General features: G+C 40.6%; 1 protein-coding gene across 4 annotated transcripts in view; it reads right to left on the bottom strand.

The window, feature by feature from the left end:
- Positions 1-954: 954 nt before the first annotated feature.
- Positions 955-19972, bottom strand: part of DENND4A (DENN domain containing 4A) — a 131540-nt gene continuing 112522 nt past the window's right edge. For all 4 annotated transcript variants that reach the window (XM_075896888.1, XM_075896886.1, XM_014576592.3 and 1 more), the window contains exons 23-31: positions 18557-18651; positions 15184-15359; positions 14928-15074; positions 14139-14349; positions 13129-13383; positions 12369-12486; positions 11498-11660; positions 6788-6852; positions 955-5994 (exon numbers count right to left, since the gene is read on the bottom strand). In XM_075896888.1, coding sequence (XP_075753003.1) covers positions 5858-5994; positions 6788-6852; positions 11498-11660; positions 12369-12486; positions 13129-13383; positions 14139-14349; positions 14928-15074; positions 15184-15359; positions 18557-18651 — 1367 coding nt within the window. In that variant the 3' untranslated portion in view covers positions 955-5857. The remainder of the gene's footprint in view (positions 5995-6787; positions 6853-11497; positions 11661-12368; positions 12487-13128; positions 13384-14138; positions 14350-14927; positions 15075-15183; positions 15360-18556; positions 18652-19972) is intronic.

The raw sequence follows: 19972 nt of genomic DNA, 5'->3' as shown, positions 1-19972 counted from the left end.
TGTTATTTTGAAATAAGTGGGGTTATTTCGAAATAACTCCTCAGTGTAGACCAGGGCTCAGAGAAGCATTTACCAGTTACACAGCAATCCTGAAGGATATCCACTCTGCCCCAATATAAATAGGCTTCTAATCCTGCAACGTGACCCCTAAACCCATGGGCCATATCTACACTAGGAAAGTATTTCAAAATTACTAAATTCGAATTAACAAATTTGAACTAGTGTGTTTACACTATGGAGAAGCCTCAAAATTAGTCCGAGGCAGGCTCCATTAATGTGGATGTGCGACCTCTGATTTAGAGCTCCAGGAAGCACTGGGGGATAATTAGTTCGAATAATTCTGGGGAGTAGTTATTTTGAAATAGTGGCACTGCAGCGTCCACATTACCGTTATTTCACAATAACTATTTTGGAATTAGCGTTATTCCTGATGAAAAGTGGGAGTTCTGATTTCGAATTCTGCAGCCCATTATTATGAAATAATGGGTGTGACAGTGTGGACACTCTGCTTATTATTTCGAAATTTTAGGTTTTGCATTTAATTCGATGTTGGGAGGGTTATTTTGAAATAATGTCCTAATGTAGATCAGGGCTTGGTGAAGTCCTACATAAACTAGTAGGACACCACATAAACCTACAAGACCACTGGTACACATTGCTTTGCAGGATCGGGGACCAGGAGAATACACTGCAAAGCAGTAAAAGATAAGGAAAAACAGGAATTTAAAGTATTATCAAAAGAGGAAGCTGAAATAATCTTACATTACTTTTCATCTTTTGCATAATTGTGTCACATAAAGAAATGCTAATTGACATCTACCATTATCAATTAGATTGTATGGTTTAAGGCTACCAATTAAACCAGCAAAGTGATGATAAACTATAGAGTTTTCGGTCACGCTTAAACCATTTAATACAATTTAAATAAGTATAAACAAAAAAAATCTCAGTATGGTTATTTACTCGTAAAACTTTGAACTTTTATTCTTTTAGATGAGACAAAAGGTTTATCATTATGACCTATATATTTGAAATGAATTACAAAAAACAAAATAAACATCTAACAAACTGATGTGGCTTTTTTGGTAAATAAAATGTAAACATTACATATTTACAAATCTACAAGCTTTCATTTAAAAAGTGCTGTTTGCAAACTAACAAAGTACCATTTTAAAATCCAGGTGAGACTATTATATCCAGAGATACCCCCCCTCTGAAATAAAAATGTGTACCTTCCTTTTGTTATACAAAGATTTTACATGCAGAAATTGTTTTTCTTTCATTGTTTGCGGTGGAAATTATTTCATTAATTTGTCCATAAGAAATCATTTTATGGTAAGTGTACCAAGAACAAACCTAATGGCAATGGGCAGTATTTAACAGTCACTGAGAAAAAATTCCACTCTAACGGCATCTTATTATTCCATCCCTAACAGCATTTTTGCCTTTCCTGCCATAGTGGAACAAGAGAAAAGCATGGTATATCTATTGCACTGAAATGTAAAACACTTAAAGTTAATGGAAATAAGCACTATATCATACACAGAAGGAAAATGTTCAATATTTTACAATTTTTTAAATTGATAATATATTCCAGAAGTATAAGAAAAATATATCCATCACAGCAGTACTGGAAAATGTAACCAAAATGCTTTTTTAAAGAAAGGACAATAAAGGTTTTTAAATGATTTCAATATTGGATTGCATGGTGCTTAAACACTTTTCACCTTCAGGACCTGCATTCTGACCACCACATTATAACAATATGAATGAGAATTTCTCATTCATCTAAAAATATATCAACTTTTCAGAGATCATTTTGTGTTTCACAAATGATCTGGAAAAAAGGGACGAACAATGTGGTGGCAAATTTTGCAGAGGATACAAAAATCACTCAAAATAAGTCCAAAACTGGCTGTGGAGGGTTACAAAGGAATCTCAAAAAATTGGGTGACTAGGTAACAAAATGGCTGATTAATTCCATACTGATAAATGCAAAGTAATGCACATGGGAAAACATAAAGCCAATAATGGAGACAAAATGATGGGGTCTGAATTAGCTGTTACCTCTCAAGAAAGTGAACTTGGCATTCTCTAAAAATATCTGCTCAATGTGAGAAGCAGTTGAAAAAAACCTAAACAATAAGAACTATCATTATCATAGATAATAAGATAAAAATATCATAATGCTACTATATAAATCCATGGTATGCCCACACCTTGAATACTGCATGCAGTTCTGGTCATCCCAATTAAAAAAAGATATATTAGAAATGGAAGAGGTACAGAGAAGGGCAACAAAAATGATTAAGGTTAAGGAACAGCTTCCATAGGAAGACACATTAAAAAGGTTGGGCCTCTTCAGGTTGGGGGAAAAAAAAGAGAGGACTAAGGAGGCTCTGACAGAGAGCTGTAAAATCATGAATGGGACAGAGAAAATTAATAAGGAAATGTTATTTACCCCTTCATGTAACACAAAAACAAAGACATTTAAACAGAAAGTAGGTTTAAAACAAAGGTACTTCTTCACACAACATACCGTCAACTTGTAGAACCTGTTGCCATGTATGTATATTGTATGTTGTGATGGCCAAAAGTTAAAATTGTCACAGCACAAAAAGTATTAGATAAGTTCATGAAAATTAGGTACATCAATGGCTATAATCCAAGATGATCAGGGATATATTAGCCATCATCACCACCCATGCAGTAGATCTCCCTAAGTCTCTAAGCCTAGGTCTACACCTGACCAGGCAGATCAGCTTAAGGGACACCATCCAGCTACGCAAAATGCAGAGCTAGATTTGGCTTACCTTAAGACAACCTGCTGCAGCTACACTGCAGGATGGCAATTGGAGCTTCCCTTCCCTCGGCATTCGATTTGGGGGTCTACACTAGACCCACTCAATCAAACACTAGAAGATCAACCTCCAGAGGGTAGATCTTCTCGGCAGTGTAGACATGCCCTAAATGCTATAAACTGGGTCTGGATGTCATAGGATGGATAACCGCCCTTTTCTGTTCATTCCCTTTGAAATATCTTGCATTAGCCACTGTCAGAAGACAGCATACTGGCTAGATGGTCTAACCCTGTATGGCTGTTCTTATGTTCTAATGTTTCTACAGTTGACTGACTTGCCACAGATTTTGCAAAAGAGTATTTAAAGGTTACGTTTATAATGATTTCATTTGATAAATAAAAACTACATTATATATTAATGTGAAGCAAGCACAACTAAACATCAGCAATCTTTTAGAACTGCAGTCTTAAGAGTACTTTCAATATAATACTGAAGGGACTTTTCATACCTGCGTAAGATGGCAAACTTGTTTAGCCTTCTACAACTGAGGTAGCAGAAAGCACTCATAAGCAAGTTGAGCTAAAGGATTGGGCTAGGTATTAAAGATGTTGATATTCTTGTGCTTGCACAAGTGCATATAAGACTTGATTGGAGACCAAACTCAGATACTTGTGACAGTACAGGCCTTCTCAGACTAAAACTTGAAGCCTGCCTCATAGTTTTCCCAAGTACCTCTATAACACCAATGACAGCTCTGAAGAAACAGACTGCCCTCCGTCATGGCTAGTAGGCGCTATAAAAATGGTGATCCTCAAGTAGTGGTAATTATAGCAGAAAACAGGATTTAAAGAAAGTGGTGTGACACTGCATTATACACAGCAGAAATATATAGGCCATTATTTCCACACATGGCAACTATTGTAGGTAACTTTTACTTGGTAAATACAATGTAGCTACAGCAGAACATGCATGCATGTAACTAGGTACTTACAATGAGTAAGTTCAAAAGTAATGACCATGTTTTCTGCAAGCTGGTTTTGAAGACTGAGTTGAGCATGTTGGCAAAGTACTTGTGTACAGTAACTTATAATTAACACGATTATTCCACACTGATGTAGTGAAACTCTTTTCATAAAATGTGGGCACTACAAAATAAAGCATCACAAATTGTTAAAATAATTAAGCATATGAAAACTAGTGGTAAATGTAACATTGCTATTTCCACCTACAAAAAATAGCTACACGATAAGCAGCATTTTAGAGAAGAGTATTCAATGAAAGCTGTATCCAAAAAGGCCACATGTGGGTCCAAGATGTATCTTGCATACAACATCAAGAGTAAACTGGAGTTCTTGACATTTTAAAACTTTCTGCTTGGGCCAGCATCCCCTTAACTCTTTTGTAGAGGGATTGATAGGTGCTTTGAAATACCCCTCTAAAGGTCTGATCCTATTTCCTTTCATTTATAAATAATAATAAAGAAGTCAATAGAATTTTTCTATTTATTTCAGTGGAAATAGGATGGAGTCCTCATTGCCTCTCATTAGCTCTTACAAGATGGCTGGCACAAATGTCTCGAGCGATTTAAAAATCTCCTACCAAAAAGGTATATTTATTTTTCCCCATGTAGGTAAATATTATGGTATGATTGCTCTTGGAAATTAGAGAGGTTGAGAGAAAGTTGAGAGAATATCTGCAAGCAGGCAAACCCAAACCCATTTCTCAAAGACTGAAAGAATGTCTTCTGCACCTCCAATACTATGGGTCAGGGGGAGGTAGGAAAAAGAACTCGCCCACAAAAACTCTGAAACTTTGTATATAAAACCCACTTTCTGGTGTACAGCTGCTATGGATGAATGTATAACATTTTCTGAAGTTTCTAGATCTTCAAAGCACGTGCCAGAAGTCATGGCTCCAAGGTGGAGAGTTATGCAGCTTCACAAAGCCAAAGTTACTGTGTTGCCTGTAAAATATAATATCAGCCATTCCAAATACATCTTATTACAGATAGCATATCCCAACATATTGCATTCCCTATATATTTCATGTAGCATATTTGCCATATCCAAATTTCTTACTTTAAAAAAATAGTGTAGCTTTGGACCAGCATGAACTATGTGCCCTATTTAAGGCATTTACAAACATACCTACACTCCCATATGGAGGACTGTACACTGTACATTTTATGTGACAATATTTTTGTATGCTAATTGCTATGCACCTTGTAATATATATCTGTAGACATATTCAATTAGCGAATGCCAACAGTTAGCATGTTGGATCTCCTTGAGCCGCGAGATCATTCAATGTATTACAGAATTTTGTGGAGGACTGCTATAGAAATTAAGATACTATAAAGAGTCAGAGTGTATAGTTTTACACAAGTTTGCCGTACTTTTCATCTGATTGCAATGGTAGTACAAGTTTTGTAAGTGCAAGAGAAATACCGACTTCAGAATGCTACTTAAGACTGTGCTGAAATATACAGACCACTTCAAAAACAATTGATTTTGTTCTAAACCTAGTTGGACCAATTACTATAAATAGCGGAAAAAAAATGAGCACTCTATTGCTTATGCAATAAGTTCATTTAAAATTCACTAGAGTAATTTAAAAAATTAAAAAAATATCAACATACTATAAACAATTTAAAATATATATATAATACAGCTTTGTATGCTCTTCGTAACATTTTGAATATTCTATGTAAACAGATTTGCAGGATTTACTTCACTCATGCCAGTTTCAGTGCATCATATTTGCCTGCCTCTCCAAGTTTTCTTTAAAGGACTGTAAAAGTTGTCCCTTATTAGAGAGCTGATTTAGTAAGGTCCCCTACTCCACACAACGATTTGGAGAGTGAAGCAAAGAGGGGAAAGTGGTATTAGGCCCATTCTTTGCATCATTGTCCATTTTTGTAACTGTTCATTGGTCCAGTTCTTCTGACACTGTACATTGTAAATGTGTTTTTAAACACTGAAGACTGAGATGTTCTCTGTGACTGAAGTGTTACTTTACACATGTATATAATTAATTTATAGAAATATATTTAGATTTTAAAGATATGGTTCTCCAAAAATCTTTCGGCATTCCATCACTCCAGTACTTGGAGGTCTATCGCAGTTGTGAGTACTCTTGACTTGATTAGCTGTGAGACGATCATAGGCCATTTTGTATTCTCTGTCAAAAGCCTCTATAGAAAAGAAAAAGAAAATTGATGTACTGTACTGTATTTATAAAGATGCTAAGGTAAGGTTAGCAGCTTTCTAGTTGCTGGTAAACAAATCCCCGAGGTTCCACCCCTGCTTTACCTCTTCCCCCAAGACCAAGCCTCTTCCCTCAAGGCCATGCCCCTCACTTGCTCATCCCATCACATCACTGACTCCTGTTCCTTCTCTCCCCTGTTGCTTGCTGGATTGTCTTAAGGAGCTTGCCTGCAGGTAGGAGGCAGCCCCAGCTCAGCAGAGGCTGGCATGGGTTAACGACCCAGCACTTCCCCGTTCCCCATGGTAATCGGATTTTTGGTTTTAGGAGTTATTTAGATTTGCAAAGTCTCCTTTTTGACTGGATTTTCTGATAGAAAACCAGGCAGCTAGCAAGCCTACAGTATATCCACACACAGAAGCCATAAACCAGACTGTCCAGCAAAAATTCAGACAGGTGGAAACCCTATGCCAATATTATAATTGTGCTTCTTTTCATGAAATAGCTGAACATTCCTTGTAACAGTATTTATTTTATATACATATCTATCTATTGTAAAGGTACATAATAGGAAAGCTTATTTTTAGTGGTTTTCATTAACACCGAGTGACAGAGGCTGCTTCATGGGATGGCAGGCAGGGAGCTGCTCCAACCCCACCAGTTAACCTATTATACAATCACATCCTTAATAGATATAGATAGATATTTTCTCCTTGAAAGCTGAAATAGTGTTTTGTATAAACTATTAATTTACATTTACCTGAATACAGTTTATAACTTACCTATATCAATGTTCTCTCTTCCTAGAGCAACAAGTGAAAGAAATAGTATTTCTCTATAGAGGCTCCTAGAAAAAGTAAAAAAAATCATTAATTTTAACTCTGAAAGATGGTACCATTTGAAAGCAATACTTCAGACAATTCAAAATCATGCAAAAACATAAGTAAACTCTATTTTAACACATTGTTGACAAAAAATGCCACCTTGAAAATAATTTGTTGAACCCCTCTACTGTGTGTGGTGCTCAAACATGGAAAAGGATCCATGTTCCTTTATAAGCCAACAGCCTAATCAAACACCCAGTGAAGTCAATGGAATCTGCATCAGTAGTCAATGCAACATACACATACAGTACAGACACAAAATAAACTAGTGATAAAAGATATTAGATGGTAAAAAAAAATTGTCACAAACTTCTTTCTGAAGTTTTTTCCCCCCAAGGATTAAAGATTTTTCATGGAAACATTTTGATTCTCTCAAAATGTTGAGATTTTTTCTAAATAAAACAGAGAAGGTGAGTAATCTTTTGTAACTATTGTTCATGTCCATTCCAATTAGGTGTGTGCATGTGCACATGCACAGTAGCTGGAAGGTATTTCCTCTAGTAGCAACCCATAGGGTTATCTTGGGCACTCCCTGGAGTTGCACCGTCATAGTGGCCACTAGAGAGTCCTGCTGACCTGCCAGCCCTTTGGTTCCTTTTTTCCAGCTACTGTTACAGAGGGGAAGGAGGGTGGGTATTGGAATGGACATGGACACCACATCTTGAAGAACAACAGTTAGAGAAGACGAGTGCTTGCTCATGTCGATTCCAATCAGGTCACTCACAAGCCCAAGTTCAGGAATTGGGGTCAGAGTTTTTCCACTGACTGCAGCAAGACTCGTCCAAAGGCAACATTGTCGTTAGTGGCCAGCTGGGGCAGTAGTGAGCCAGCAGTACTGATCAGAGGATGGGTTTGGCGGCTGGTGGCAAAGGACCTTCCCTGGTCCTGGAAATTCTCTTGTTTGGGACCGGTCAGGTTTCGAGGATGCTGGACCAGGGAGGTTCAATCTGCACCTGAATTCTGGAGCAGCCCCTATTCAGCAAGTTGATGAGATATGGAAACACTGCCCCTGGTGTCTGTGCAGGAACACGGCAATGACTGCCATGCAGACGGAGAATACCCAAGATGCTGCTGACAGGTCAAACATAGGGATTGTGAATTGGTAGTGGGTGTCATTCAATATGAACCTGAGGTACTTCCCAAGGGGCTGAGTGATCATGATATGAAAGTATGCATCCTTCAAGTTCAGGCATGCTAGCTTGCTGGATCCAATGAGGGGATGATGGAGGCCAAGGAGATCACAAAGAACATGTATTTCTTTACAAACTTGTTGCGTTCTCCCAGGACCAGCATGGGCCAGAGGCTTCCTTTGGCTTTTGGTATTAGGAAATACAGAGAAACTCTCACTCGTGTACTCCTGAGGAACTTCATCCATTGCCACTAGAAACCGAGTGACTACATCTCCTGAATTAAAGAGTCTTGAGAAGGGCCTCTGAAGAGGGATTGGGAAAGAGGGTTGTGGAAAGGCAGGAGGGCACAGAATTGGATGGAGTATCCACTCTCTACTGTGCAGAGTATCCAGCTGTCCAAGGTGATATTGGACTAGGCCCAGTAGAAAGGGGACCGTCAGGACAAGAAAGTAAGGCAGGGGGAAATCCAGACCCTGGTGTGGCACATCTTCCTTGACCGTGTCTTCGAAAGAGCAGTTTAGCTCCTGAGAATGGCTTGGGTTGTCCTGAGGGTTGTCGAGTCCTTCTCCTGTGGTTCCAATTCTCTGTTGGGAATGGTCTTGGCAGTTCTGCTAACCTAAGTATTGTTGGGGCTGCAGAGAGAAGTGTCTCTGCTGCATAGTGGGAGTATAAAGGCCTTAGGAACCTGAGGGCGGCTCTGCAGTCTTTAAGGCTGTTTAGCCTTTTGTCAGTTCTCTGAGAAGAGAGTCTCACCCTCAAATGGCAGATCTTGTGTAGTTTGCTGTATCTCATAGGGGAAGCCAGAAACCTGCCACTTGAGTACTGTAATACTGATGGCTGTGTCTGCCCCATCAAGGGCAACCTGAAGGTACTTCATATCAGTCTCCCTTCCTCAACCAATGCCGAAAACGCAGTACGAGAGTACGAGGGAAGCAACTCTGTAAATCTGGCCATCGCTGAGCAGTTATTGTAGGAGTACCTATGGACAACAGCCAGCTGGTTTGATATCTGGAGTTGCAGCCCTAGTCAAGTAGACCTTTCTCCCAAAGAGATCTCACTTTTTTGCATCACTATTTTTGGGCAAAGGGCACTGAAATCCCTGCTTCTCCAGACATTTAAGGATGGGTGTGGGAGTAAAGGTTTTCTTAGCTTTTAAAGGGCACAAAGTACCAGTGCTCATTGTGCTTGGCTGTAGGTGGTAGCAAGGCTGAGGTGTGCACAGGGCCTTATCGTAACTGTAACTGTCTTTGTCAAAAGCAAGGCAATACGGGAAGGGCAGGAAGGAGCCCGGATGTCCACCATTGGGTCAGCATCATCAACCACTTCCTCAGCTTCAATGCCCCACCCCTGGACAACCCTATGCAGCAGCTGCTGCAACACACTGGAATTCTCGAAGGCTGATGCTACTGCAGTGCCCATCAATGTCTCAACTGGTGAGAAGGAGATGGCTGCCAGAGGAGGTAGATATTCCTTACCATCCTCACCCAAGGAGGGATCCCTTGACATTGGGGGAAATGCGGTAGGTTGGACTGTTGCTGGTACTGGGAGGGGACAGGTGCCCGTGTCAAGTTCCACCCCAGTGCCAGTTCCTGTTGCAGAATGTGTGCCGGAGTCCTGGTAGGTACCATCATGGTCTGCGCCAATGACTTCAGTGGGGTTGTGCGCCGAAGCCGCAGTCAGGCCACCGAAGCCTCTGGTGGCTAAGTGGTCAATATAAGTGCTGGTGTTAATGTCCTGGGTAATGGCTCCATTATTGATTGTGGCGCAATGAATGATGCAATTGATGCTGCCCCGAATAAGACCCTTGGCTCCAATGGGCTTGATGGAAAGCCCATGGAGTTCAAAAGGGTCACTGAGAGACTCACTGTATTGCGGCGGGAGGTTATGGTGACCTGAGGAGGATCTTCTGCTCTTACAATAGCTGCAGAGGTACCATGCTAGCCCTGCTCCTCTCAGCATGGAGTATCGAGAAGCAGGGGATTGCTGTGCTCCTCAGATGGCAGGACTGGTGTAGACAGGTGCTGGCGTGATGGTGACCAGTGTGCCATCTTTGCTAACTGGTCCTTCAAGTGCACGGAGTGCAGGCAAGGGGCCTGTGGTGCCGGGACACCTTTCTGTCTTGGTGACGAGAATGGCACAGAGCCTCAGTAGGTTCTATGCCACTTCAAAAGCCTCTGGGGTAGACGGGAGAGATAGAGTGCTCCCAAGAGGCTCCATGGCGGTGCCAGTCTTTGCCCGCGTCCTTCTTTGGCGGCTCTTACAATGATGGTGCTGGGGCACTCGGCACAAAGGAGGATGTGGTGAGAGGGGTCCCTGGTGCACAGGTCTGACTGACACTGTAGGGCAGTTTCCATAAGGAGCATTTTGAATGGCTGCTCTTTTCTTAATGGTTCTTGGTCAAAATTCCTGACAAATCTTGCAGTGGTCCTTTTGATGATCTTCACCCGAGCACTGTAAGCATGAAGTGGGGAGGGTCACTTTTAGGTATGCGCTTTGTGCAAGTCTGACAAGTATTAAAGCCCAAGGATCACAAATGCCCCAGTGACAAATGGAGTAAAAAGAAAAAAGGGGAGGGGCTCCCATAGCTGAAACTTATAAGAACTACTATACTAACTATAACAACTACTAGAAACTATGTCTTTGGCTAAAGAAATGTTGATTCATTTGCCAAAACAAGAGAAGAGCAAGGGAAAGTTCCAGCTACTAGGGATGAAGAAGTTACTCACCTTGTGCAGTACCAATGATTCTGCAGATGTGAGCAGGGCTCTATATTTGGTGCCATGAAGGCATGACTCCAAGGGATGCCCAAGTTAACCCTATGGCTTGTTGCTAGCGTAAGTATCTTCCAGCTACTGTGCGCACGTGTGTGCACACACTGAATTGGAATCAACGTGAACAAGCACTCAAAAAAAAAATCTCATTTCTTTCCCCCCTCCTAGTCTCTCACTTATTTACTTTCTCTGCTTTTTCACTGCAAAAGTGAAGGAGAAAGGTGTAAGAGGTGAAACTAAGCAACATTTTAATTCTTTAAGACTCCTATGTACTTTCAAGTATTAAAAAAAGGAAGAAAAGCAATAAATAAATAAATAAATAAAAGGAATAAAAGAAAGTGAGAAAAAAATCTCAAAATTAAAAATATGAAGTGAAACAAAAATTCTTGCAGTTTGTCAAACAAAACCAAAACACCTCCACAACACACCCTCCAAAAAAGCCAAAAGAAATCAACCAAATCCCACCCAAAAATTTTCTAGAAAATATGGAATGAAATTAAGAAATTGAAAGTATTTTTAAAAATGTTTTTTTTTTTTCCCAATAGCATCTTTTTTTTTTTTTGGTATGTTGACCATATTTAGTATATACTCTTGAGAGAACATTGCGGAAAAGCTTGAATGGTTATAAACCTCTGAACATACTGTGCATACTGAGATATGTGCTTATTGCAAAAGCTTTCTTCAATTTGACACATGAATATTCTTACCTCTGTCTTTTCATCTGTGGCCATTTGTTTAATCGCTCTAAGATTTGACTCATTGGTCCATAGACATCATTCATCTTAATACTTTTCACCATGCTTCTCAAGAGATCCTGGTTAAAGGAGTCATCATCTTTTTGCAATAAATGGACCACTGGATACTTTTGGGCTGCCAAAGAAAAACACCATAGGAATATTATGTTTTTAGTATAGGAGCATGATATGAGAAAACCAAAAACAATGGAAGGCTATAAACATGTGGATACACTCAATAAGTTATCAAAAATAATAAGAAAGAAGCATCAAGTCAGAACAATATCAAGGTAAAGAAACAGAATAGGAATATATAAGACAAGCAAAAAGAAATCGCCATAAATGGGATTAATGACCATTAGTAGGTCTTTTAGTAGCAATCAAGTACTTAGTTAAAAAAAATCTAAAATAAGAAGAGGCTAAATGGATGGATTTATTGAAATGTTTTGTAAAAACCACTGTACAAGTTTTGTGAATCACTAAGCACAATGCTACTATTCCTCTCTCCCATAGGAAACATTGATTGGAAATGGCAACCTATTTATACAGGAAAACAAAACTTGCTGAAGCAGTATGCTGGAAGCTAAAATCTACTGTAAAACACACCCACACACCAAAAATATAAATAAATCACACAAAAAAGTTAGCAATAGCAACACCAAACAGAACACTCACTCTCAAACAAAAGAGTACGATTTTGACCTGCAAGACAAAGAAAGTGGTTTGATCAAAAATCAATTGCATATCTATATAGGATAACTAAAATGACAAAAGAGATCTCTTTTCAAAATATGTTTGTTAGTTGCTAAAAAAAATGACTTTCGTTTTTAAATAAACAACTTACTCTGTGCATTCCACAGAATATACAGGGGTTGTCCTGGATCCTGATGCAACTTCATATTGTCCCATAGCATCTGAATGAGAACATATTTACTGTCCTCTGACATGCAGTTTCGTGGAATCTGAATAGAAAGATTAATACATAAGCCTTTGAACATCATAACACTTTGATGACATGGTTATAAGAGCTGGCTTTCACATTTTAATGGATATACATCAGACCAGTAGTTTAGAAGAAAACAGCTTTAATCTAATCCACCGTAAATTGGTTTGTTTATAGCAAAACCACCATTTCCCATTATAGTTTGGATACTGGTGATGTTGGTAATGATCAAAGCCCAGGGCTCTGCAACAAGGCCTGAAGGGTTTATTCTCCTCCATACCTTTCCATAATCAACATCTTCATCCCCCAACCCCCATTCCATTAAGCTTTTTCTCTTCCATGAAATAATAAAAAACCTGAGTTGTAAAGTATCTTGTTGTTGGAATAGCACACCAAACTTCATTGAAGCAGACACCAGTAGTGTACTACACCAATACAGGCACCGCTGCATCTCAGTTCAAGAGTTAAGGTACGGAAATACACTAGGCCAGTTAAAGTAAATGAAGTGATAATTTACTGAAACTGAAGATTGGGCCCAGTTAGTTGTAAGCACTGGCACAAGAGCTATTAATACATAAAGGCTATAGAATCAAATTAATTCCTGAAAAACGAACATTCAAGTTATTATCATAATTTAATACTGCCCTATCTTTTCCCATACCTTTGAGTTTTTATTACAGTGCTCAGAAGAAAGTATTAGTCCTGGTAAGTTACTAGGCAAATCCAGACGCCTGAAATACCACACTAGATTCCAAAACACGATAGGATGATGGTCTACAAAATCTGCCACTGTTATCACACGATCCCCTTCATTTTCAAGCAAGCTTTCAAGCTCTTTCCATACCACTAGAGGACTTAGGTAAGGAACAGTGATGGGGTCAGGACTACATAAATGCCATTCTAGTCCCAAAGAATCCTATTGTAAAAAAGGAAGAAAAGAAGTTATTAAATGTAGCGATTTTTATAAAAAATGTCTGAATGTTAATTGTTCCCTTCCAGAAATACCAAAGTCTACATGCTGAAATTAACTTTAGTTCAAATTAAATTAATGAGATTTATTTCTGATTGTAACTTAGGAAGATGATTTCAGTGGACATTAATACTATTCTATGCGCTGAATTCTCCTTGGTCCAGCACCCTCAGGACCTGACTGGTCCCAGACCAGGGAGTTTGCCGAACCAGGAAAGGTCTGAGAGAGTGGGTGCCAGCCTCCCTGCTGGGCTCCTCTTCCCAGCCCTGCAAGCTGCAGCAGCCCTGCTGACTTCCTGGTCCCACAAGCTGCATCAGACTTGCCAGAGTTTCCAGCAGCCCTGCTGAAACTCCCAATGGCCCTGCCAACCTTGTGACAGCCTCGCTTCCCTACCGGAGCACCTGGTGGCCCCACCGGCCTCATAGCAACCCTGCCAGAGCTCCCAGCAGCCCTGCTGGCTGCGGGCTCCACTGCCCCGCAAGTTCTGCTCCTCCTCCCCGCCGGCTTCTTTGCCCTGTTGCCCCGTGGGCTCCACTCAGCCACCTGCAACCTCTGCTGCTGGGGCTCTCTAGTCCCCCAACATCCATGGTTCTTCCACACCGCGGATGTTGCCGGGTCAGAGAGCCCTGGACCAGAGAGGTTCAATCTGTAGGGCAAGTTTCAAACACTGTTGCTTAAATTAGAAACAAACCACTACATACTGTAGTTCCTTGCAGAGTAGTGGGCAGGCTGCCAGTGGGAACAATATGGCTGAGCTTCCGGCTTCCCTTCTCGACCTCTTCCAGTGGACCATAAGTACTGACACTTCTTGCTACAGCGTGACTTGGACATTCTGACCCAGTCATATTTTGTCTTCGTCCTGAAGGGATTTGGATACTTCGGGCACAAGAACTGTCCTGCTGTTTAGATTTACTAGAAAACATATGGTTACAAACAAGACTAGCTTTTATATTTCATATTTCTTTTAGTGTTCATACATGCAGGTGTACAAAGATGTACAACGAAAACCTAATGGCCCACTACTGTTTGGATCTCGACCCTCGTTATGATTGAGAACCCCAGACCCTGAGTGGCACCTCAAATTCCATCCAGCCAACCACACTACCTATGCCATAGACAAGAGATTCTTTCCTTGCAAGGAACAGAAACACCATCAGAAGAAATATGATTTTTGCACAGCAGCATGATATGAGAAAACCATGATGGATACTGACTCCATTCAGGGACTACTGCCGGATTATGGAAGTATTGTCAGTGACTTTCTACTACAGGGAGGGAATGGAAACAGTTAACCCATAAAACTGACAAATCTCTAATTCACATGGGAAAGCAAGAAACAGTAAGGCGATCCTCATGTTAAAGAGACTTTTCTTCTATCTTTTCACATTTTAATCTCTTTTTAATTAAATTTCTTTCCACTGGTTATGAACTTATGCATGCCCTCTAGTTATTTCAGGTAAAGTGTCAGTCAATATAAAATGCACATTTACCATTTTGGATTAAAATTATCTTGAACGGACATTACAGATGTGGCAAGACCTGATGTGGGAGTAGAGATACAGGATTTTCCTGTTTGATTTGAAAAAGGTGATGCAAGCTGCATATTTTCTGTAGAAGGACTGGACTTCAGAAAGTACCTATGAGGAAACGATGTGTTAATGTGATGTTAGAAAGCTTTTTTTAAAAAAAAAAAAAAAAAAAAAAATTTGAGCACATAAAACCTTGAGGAAGAAATAACATAATTACCGCCCAGGTCGCCGCAGATCTCGGATTTCAATATTCAAAAAGGGCAGGAATAGGTTGCCACAGAAGGGACATGTAGTATTGAGATTTGAATCATCTGCAGTCCATCCTGCCATGATTTCTTCATCATGAACCAGACAGTCACAAGTTCGACATCGCGAACAGCTGGAGATGAGTACCTGTATAAAGTAATTAATTAAGAGGAGGAGCTCTACAGGGGCTTCAACTGCTTTGCTCTTATGTAACAACACCACCACCACCACCACCACACCTCATGGAAAAGAACAGACTAAGACCAAAATGTTCATGCTTAGGTGCCTTAAAGGCTTAGTACAGGAATTTATATTTAAGCACCTAAAATAACACAAATTACCTAACTTTAAACACCCAAGAATGAAAAATTTGGCCTGAATTTATGTATTTCAATACATTAGTATGAAGTTTCAATTCAAGTACATTAGTTTTCAGTTGATGCTTCAATGAACACATCAGTGTCATAGGGTGAAAACAGAAGTGAATGATGGAATGAATGATGATGCATCTCGGAGGAATTAATTACTTGCAAGAATGAGTTTGTGAAGACTCAGGTCTATAGTAATATAAACAGACTGGGGTGGATATAAACAAAATAGGGACTGAATTAACTTGATCATGCAGTACACAAATACATTTTAGCTGAATTTGTTGGCTTCCCTTCTTACTGGCCTACCAGAATAGCTCAAACCTTGCAAATACTGATGTCTAGAATAATAATGCAAGCTTTGTTACCAGTTTGCTAAAGTGACTTATAAGTTGTTTAGGCTTAAAAGGTAGGATTTGTTGAGCAAAACAAAACAAAGGCAAATTATTCTAATTTAAGTAACAAAATAAATAACTGCTTGAATTTAAACATTCTCCTGCAATAATGGCTAGTACATGAGAACTAAAACAAAACTTACTAGAGAAAAGTAACTCATCTATTTTCATTGTCAATTCAGTGAAATGCAGAAAGTGTATAAATGGCAGTAGAATTCAAATAAATTACACCTTAAGTATTCTTTCAGCATCAATAAAGAGAAGTTACTTGTTCAAATAACTCCAGTTATTGTAAGTGACCATTGGCCACCTGGATCCCACTATCAGTGTGTGCACCCCATCTGAGCAAACCTAGGACAGCCAGAGGTGTCTGTGGGAGCTGCACATCCTTACATCCAAAGTATAAATGGTGCAGCAGCCTTAATTACCACTCAGTGCCTTTAGTAATTCAGAAATCCAAGTGAGGGCTTTATATCAGTTGAGAAAGAAGATAGGTGGGTTCTGAGATCTACCTAGACTAAAGCCTTACCAAGAACTCCAGCTACAATAGGAAAATAACACTCATCTTTGAGTATTTGTCCACAAAGATTGCATGGTAAGTGAATGATTAGTAGTTCTCTCTCAGACAGGTGGATGACAGGAGTCCTATCTAGTAACAAGTTTAGGACAGCTCTGCTAAACAGATCTGGAAGCTGCCACAATGATGTTGGTGTTTGGTAAATATATGAATTAAATCCCAAATAATCATCCCAGATCTCAGAAATAGGGTCTCTCCTATCGCAAACTACAGATGTCAACGGAGTCCCTGTAAAACCGTGGTCACCAACAGGTCGATCGCGAGGCCTCGACCAGTCGATTGCGAGGCATCCTGTCCGCCCCGCCCCCATTTCCCTCCCACCCCCGAGAAGCCCCACTACTTACCTCTAGTGAAAATGGAGGTAGTGTCGGCTTTCCGGGGATGGACAGAAGTCCCACAGCTTAGCGCCACTTCCGGCGATTCTGGAAGTAGCGCTAGCTGCTCTGCCGGGTGTACTGAGGGAGGGAGCATTGGCTCCCTGCACCGCACAGGAGGGGTGAGTCAGCCCTGGGGAAGGCACGCATGGGGTTTCCTTGCGCCGGGGGGGGGGGGGGGGGGGAAACTGGCACCGGAGCAGGCACGCGCTGGTTTCCCTCTGGGGGTGGGGGAATCCTGGGAGGAGGCAGATACAGGGGACTCCCTGCCTCCACTGGCACCCCACTCCCCAGGTCCCAATCCCCAGCCACAGAACTCTGTCCCCACTCCCCTGTCCCCAGCCACAGAATTCTGTCCCTACTCCCCGAACGCTATCCCCACTCCCCTGTCCCCAGCCACAGAATTCTGTTCCCCACTTCCCGAACTCTGTCCTCACTCCCCTGTCCCCAGCCACAGAATTCTGTTCCCACTCCTCTGTTCCCAGCTACAAAACTCTGTCCCTATTCCTGTCCCCACTGGCACCCTGTCCCCAGTTGCAGAAACCTGTCCCCACTGGCACTCTGTCCCCTGCTGCAGAACCCTGTCCCCTGCCCTCCCAGCACCCTGTTCCCTCTCTCCTGCCCCCAGCCGTAGAACTCCGTCCCCACAAAAATGTATAATTATAAATGCTTCATTTTAGATTTAAATAGCATGAATAAAAACAGTCCATTTATTTCATAACTATAAACACGTGATTTTAATTTTATACATCGCATAATTTAAAAATAAACTGTTTATCAGAGTGTGTAAGTAAGGGCTGGGGATAGCAAATGATGGACAGGAGGAGAATAGAGAGGGTGGGCAAGAAAGGGGCAGGGCTTCAAGGAAGGGGCAGGGTGGTAGATCTTCGCCTGTTGGGAGATTTAAAAAGCGATCTTGGGTGTAAAAAGGTTGGAGACCACTGCTGTAAAACATGCCCTAACTCAAGAGGGAGGAAGTGAGAATGAATAGGAAATCTTAGACAATCTGGTCAGCAGGTGGCAACTAACTGCCATGGGTAGAGAGAAGAAACTGAATGTTCACCTTCATCTCTTCCCTGTAGGAGGGGTGAGGGTGTATAGGATGCATGTGTGGCCCCAACCAGCACTTCTGGCTGAAGGGTTCCAGGATCACGTGCAGGGGACATACATACTCACAGCAGGGTTGGTGTAGACAAAGACTCAAGGAAAACAAACAAACAAACAAACAAACAAAAAAACCCCTAAAATTACACAGTTACCATGAAAAGAAAGAATAATTTTTAGACTGACAAGAGTTGTTTAAGATGTGTTACTGTTGCTTTTGGATGCTCAAATCCTATGGCAACTAATTTCCTTAGGCTCCTTTGAAAATTCCCATCCTTTATTCTAAACGAAGGGACCGTGAGAGTAATCAAGACACTTTTAAAGAGGAGTTCAAGCTTTGTAATTGAAAGCAATTACCAATTTCTTCTATACTGAGTCTTTAACTAGGCGTTAACGGAGTTTAAAGTGGCATTTTGTCTTTATTTGGAATATATTTCAAGTAAAGACAAAATAATGTATCTAAGAAATACATACCAAACATTGCTATCCAAATTAAGATACTATAGCAAAATACATCATACTATACCTCCATTGCATAGTTCTGAAACACACTGGTGCTGCTTGTGCTGCAAGAAGAGATCAACTCTGACTTGTCAGGCAAGGGGAACTTTGAAAGAGAACCTATAAATTGATGATAAGCAAATAAAAGAAAATACTTGTTATTACAGAATACAAATTAAAACAGAATCAACATTGGTCTTTACATATTAAAATATGCTTAGGGAGCTACAGAAGGACTGGAGATGCTGTTGAACAGAATGAGTTGCTAAGACAGGGCCAGTGGCTGCTGCCTGCCTGAGGCCAACAGCAGGGGATAACTGAGTTGCCAAGCATGGAAATCCAACATATGTAGATACTATGAAAGAAACAAGCTAGTAGCTAGGAACAGGTTCTGGTGAAGCAATTCATGTGGTTCCTGTATAAATCAAAGCTAAGGAGGGATGAAAGATTTTTCTACAGAAGCAACTAGACAGAACTACCATTACAGATGGGGAAATGAAGTACAGGGGGCTAAAATCTCTCTAAGGTATTAAACAAAAAACCCCACCCTGATAATTCAGTCAGCAATAACTTGACAATTACTAATAGCAACGTACATGTGCATGTCTGCACATACAGTCAAATGGTAGAATGGGAAGAGGATTACATTGTTTTGGTTGAAATGCGGTTTCTTACAATTTTTACTAAAAAGGAAAAGTATGATCACCCCCCAATAGAACCCAACCCCCTAAGAGTATGCTGTGAAGCCTTCACCTCCCACAGCCTTGGTATGCCTGTCATCCAGGCACACACCTTACTCCAAAGGAACAGTAATGGTGCCTAACTCTTGACTTCTTAAAGTGATAAATTAATTCCTGCTATAAATCCATTTCCCTTCCATGCGTCAGTTCCCCGATTGCCCCATACTCTCACACCTGCACTCCAGAAACAGCAATGAACTTCTGTCTCCTAGGTCCATTCCTGGGAAGCCAACAGCAGAATTCCATGAAATATATTTGAAGCCCCCTACTGTCTACTCTCCAAAGACACAGATATTTCTCACCAGAAGAGGTTAAATAAATACAGTTTGGTTTTTGCGGGGACAAAAAGGTGACATGAAATGACTTGGTCCATGAGTCAGTGGCATAGTCCCAAAGAGAACCCAGGTCTCCTGACTGCCAGAGCCTATTTTCCTTACTAAACCATGCTTTCTCTCAGTCTGGTTGTGGTTAAAATTGGGTACTTTAACCTACAGATTTCTGCATAATGTCATGATAAATAAAAACCAACCATTTAATCTCCCCCAAAGATTAGACACAATTCATTAAAATGCCTGTCTTGGTCTCTGCATGGATAAAAGAAGCAGAGAACAAGATGTGAATTCTAATACGTGTTCATGCACAATCATCAGAACATTTTCCCTTAGCAGTACCTGTCAGGTTGGCTTCTGGAGGAAGACTAC

Source organism: Pelodiscus sinensis, chromosome 14 (assembly GCF_049634645.1).
Source record: "Pelodiscus sinensis isolate JC-2024 chromosome 14, ASM4963464v1, whole genome shotgun sequence".
Lineage (NCBI taxonomy): Eukaryota > Metazoa > Chordata > Testudines > Trionychidae > Pelodiscus > Pelodiscus sinensis.
Note: the sequence above shows the minus strand (reverse complement) of the source record. Positions and strands in the feature narration are given on the sequence as shown.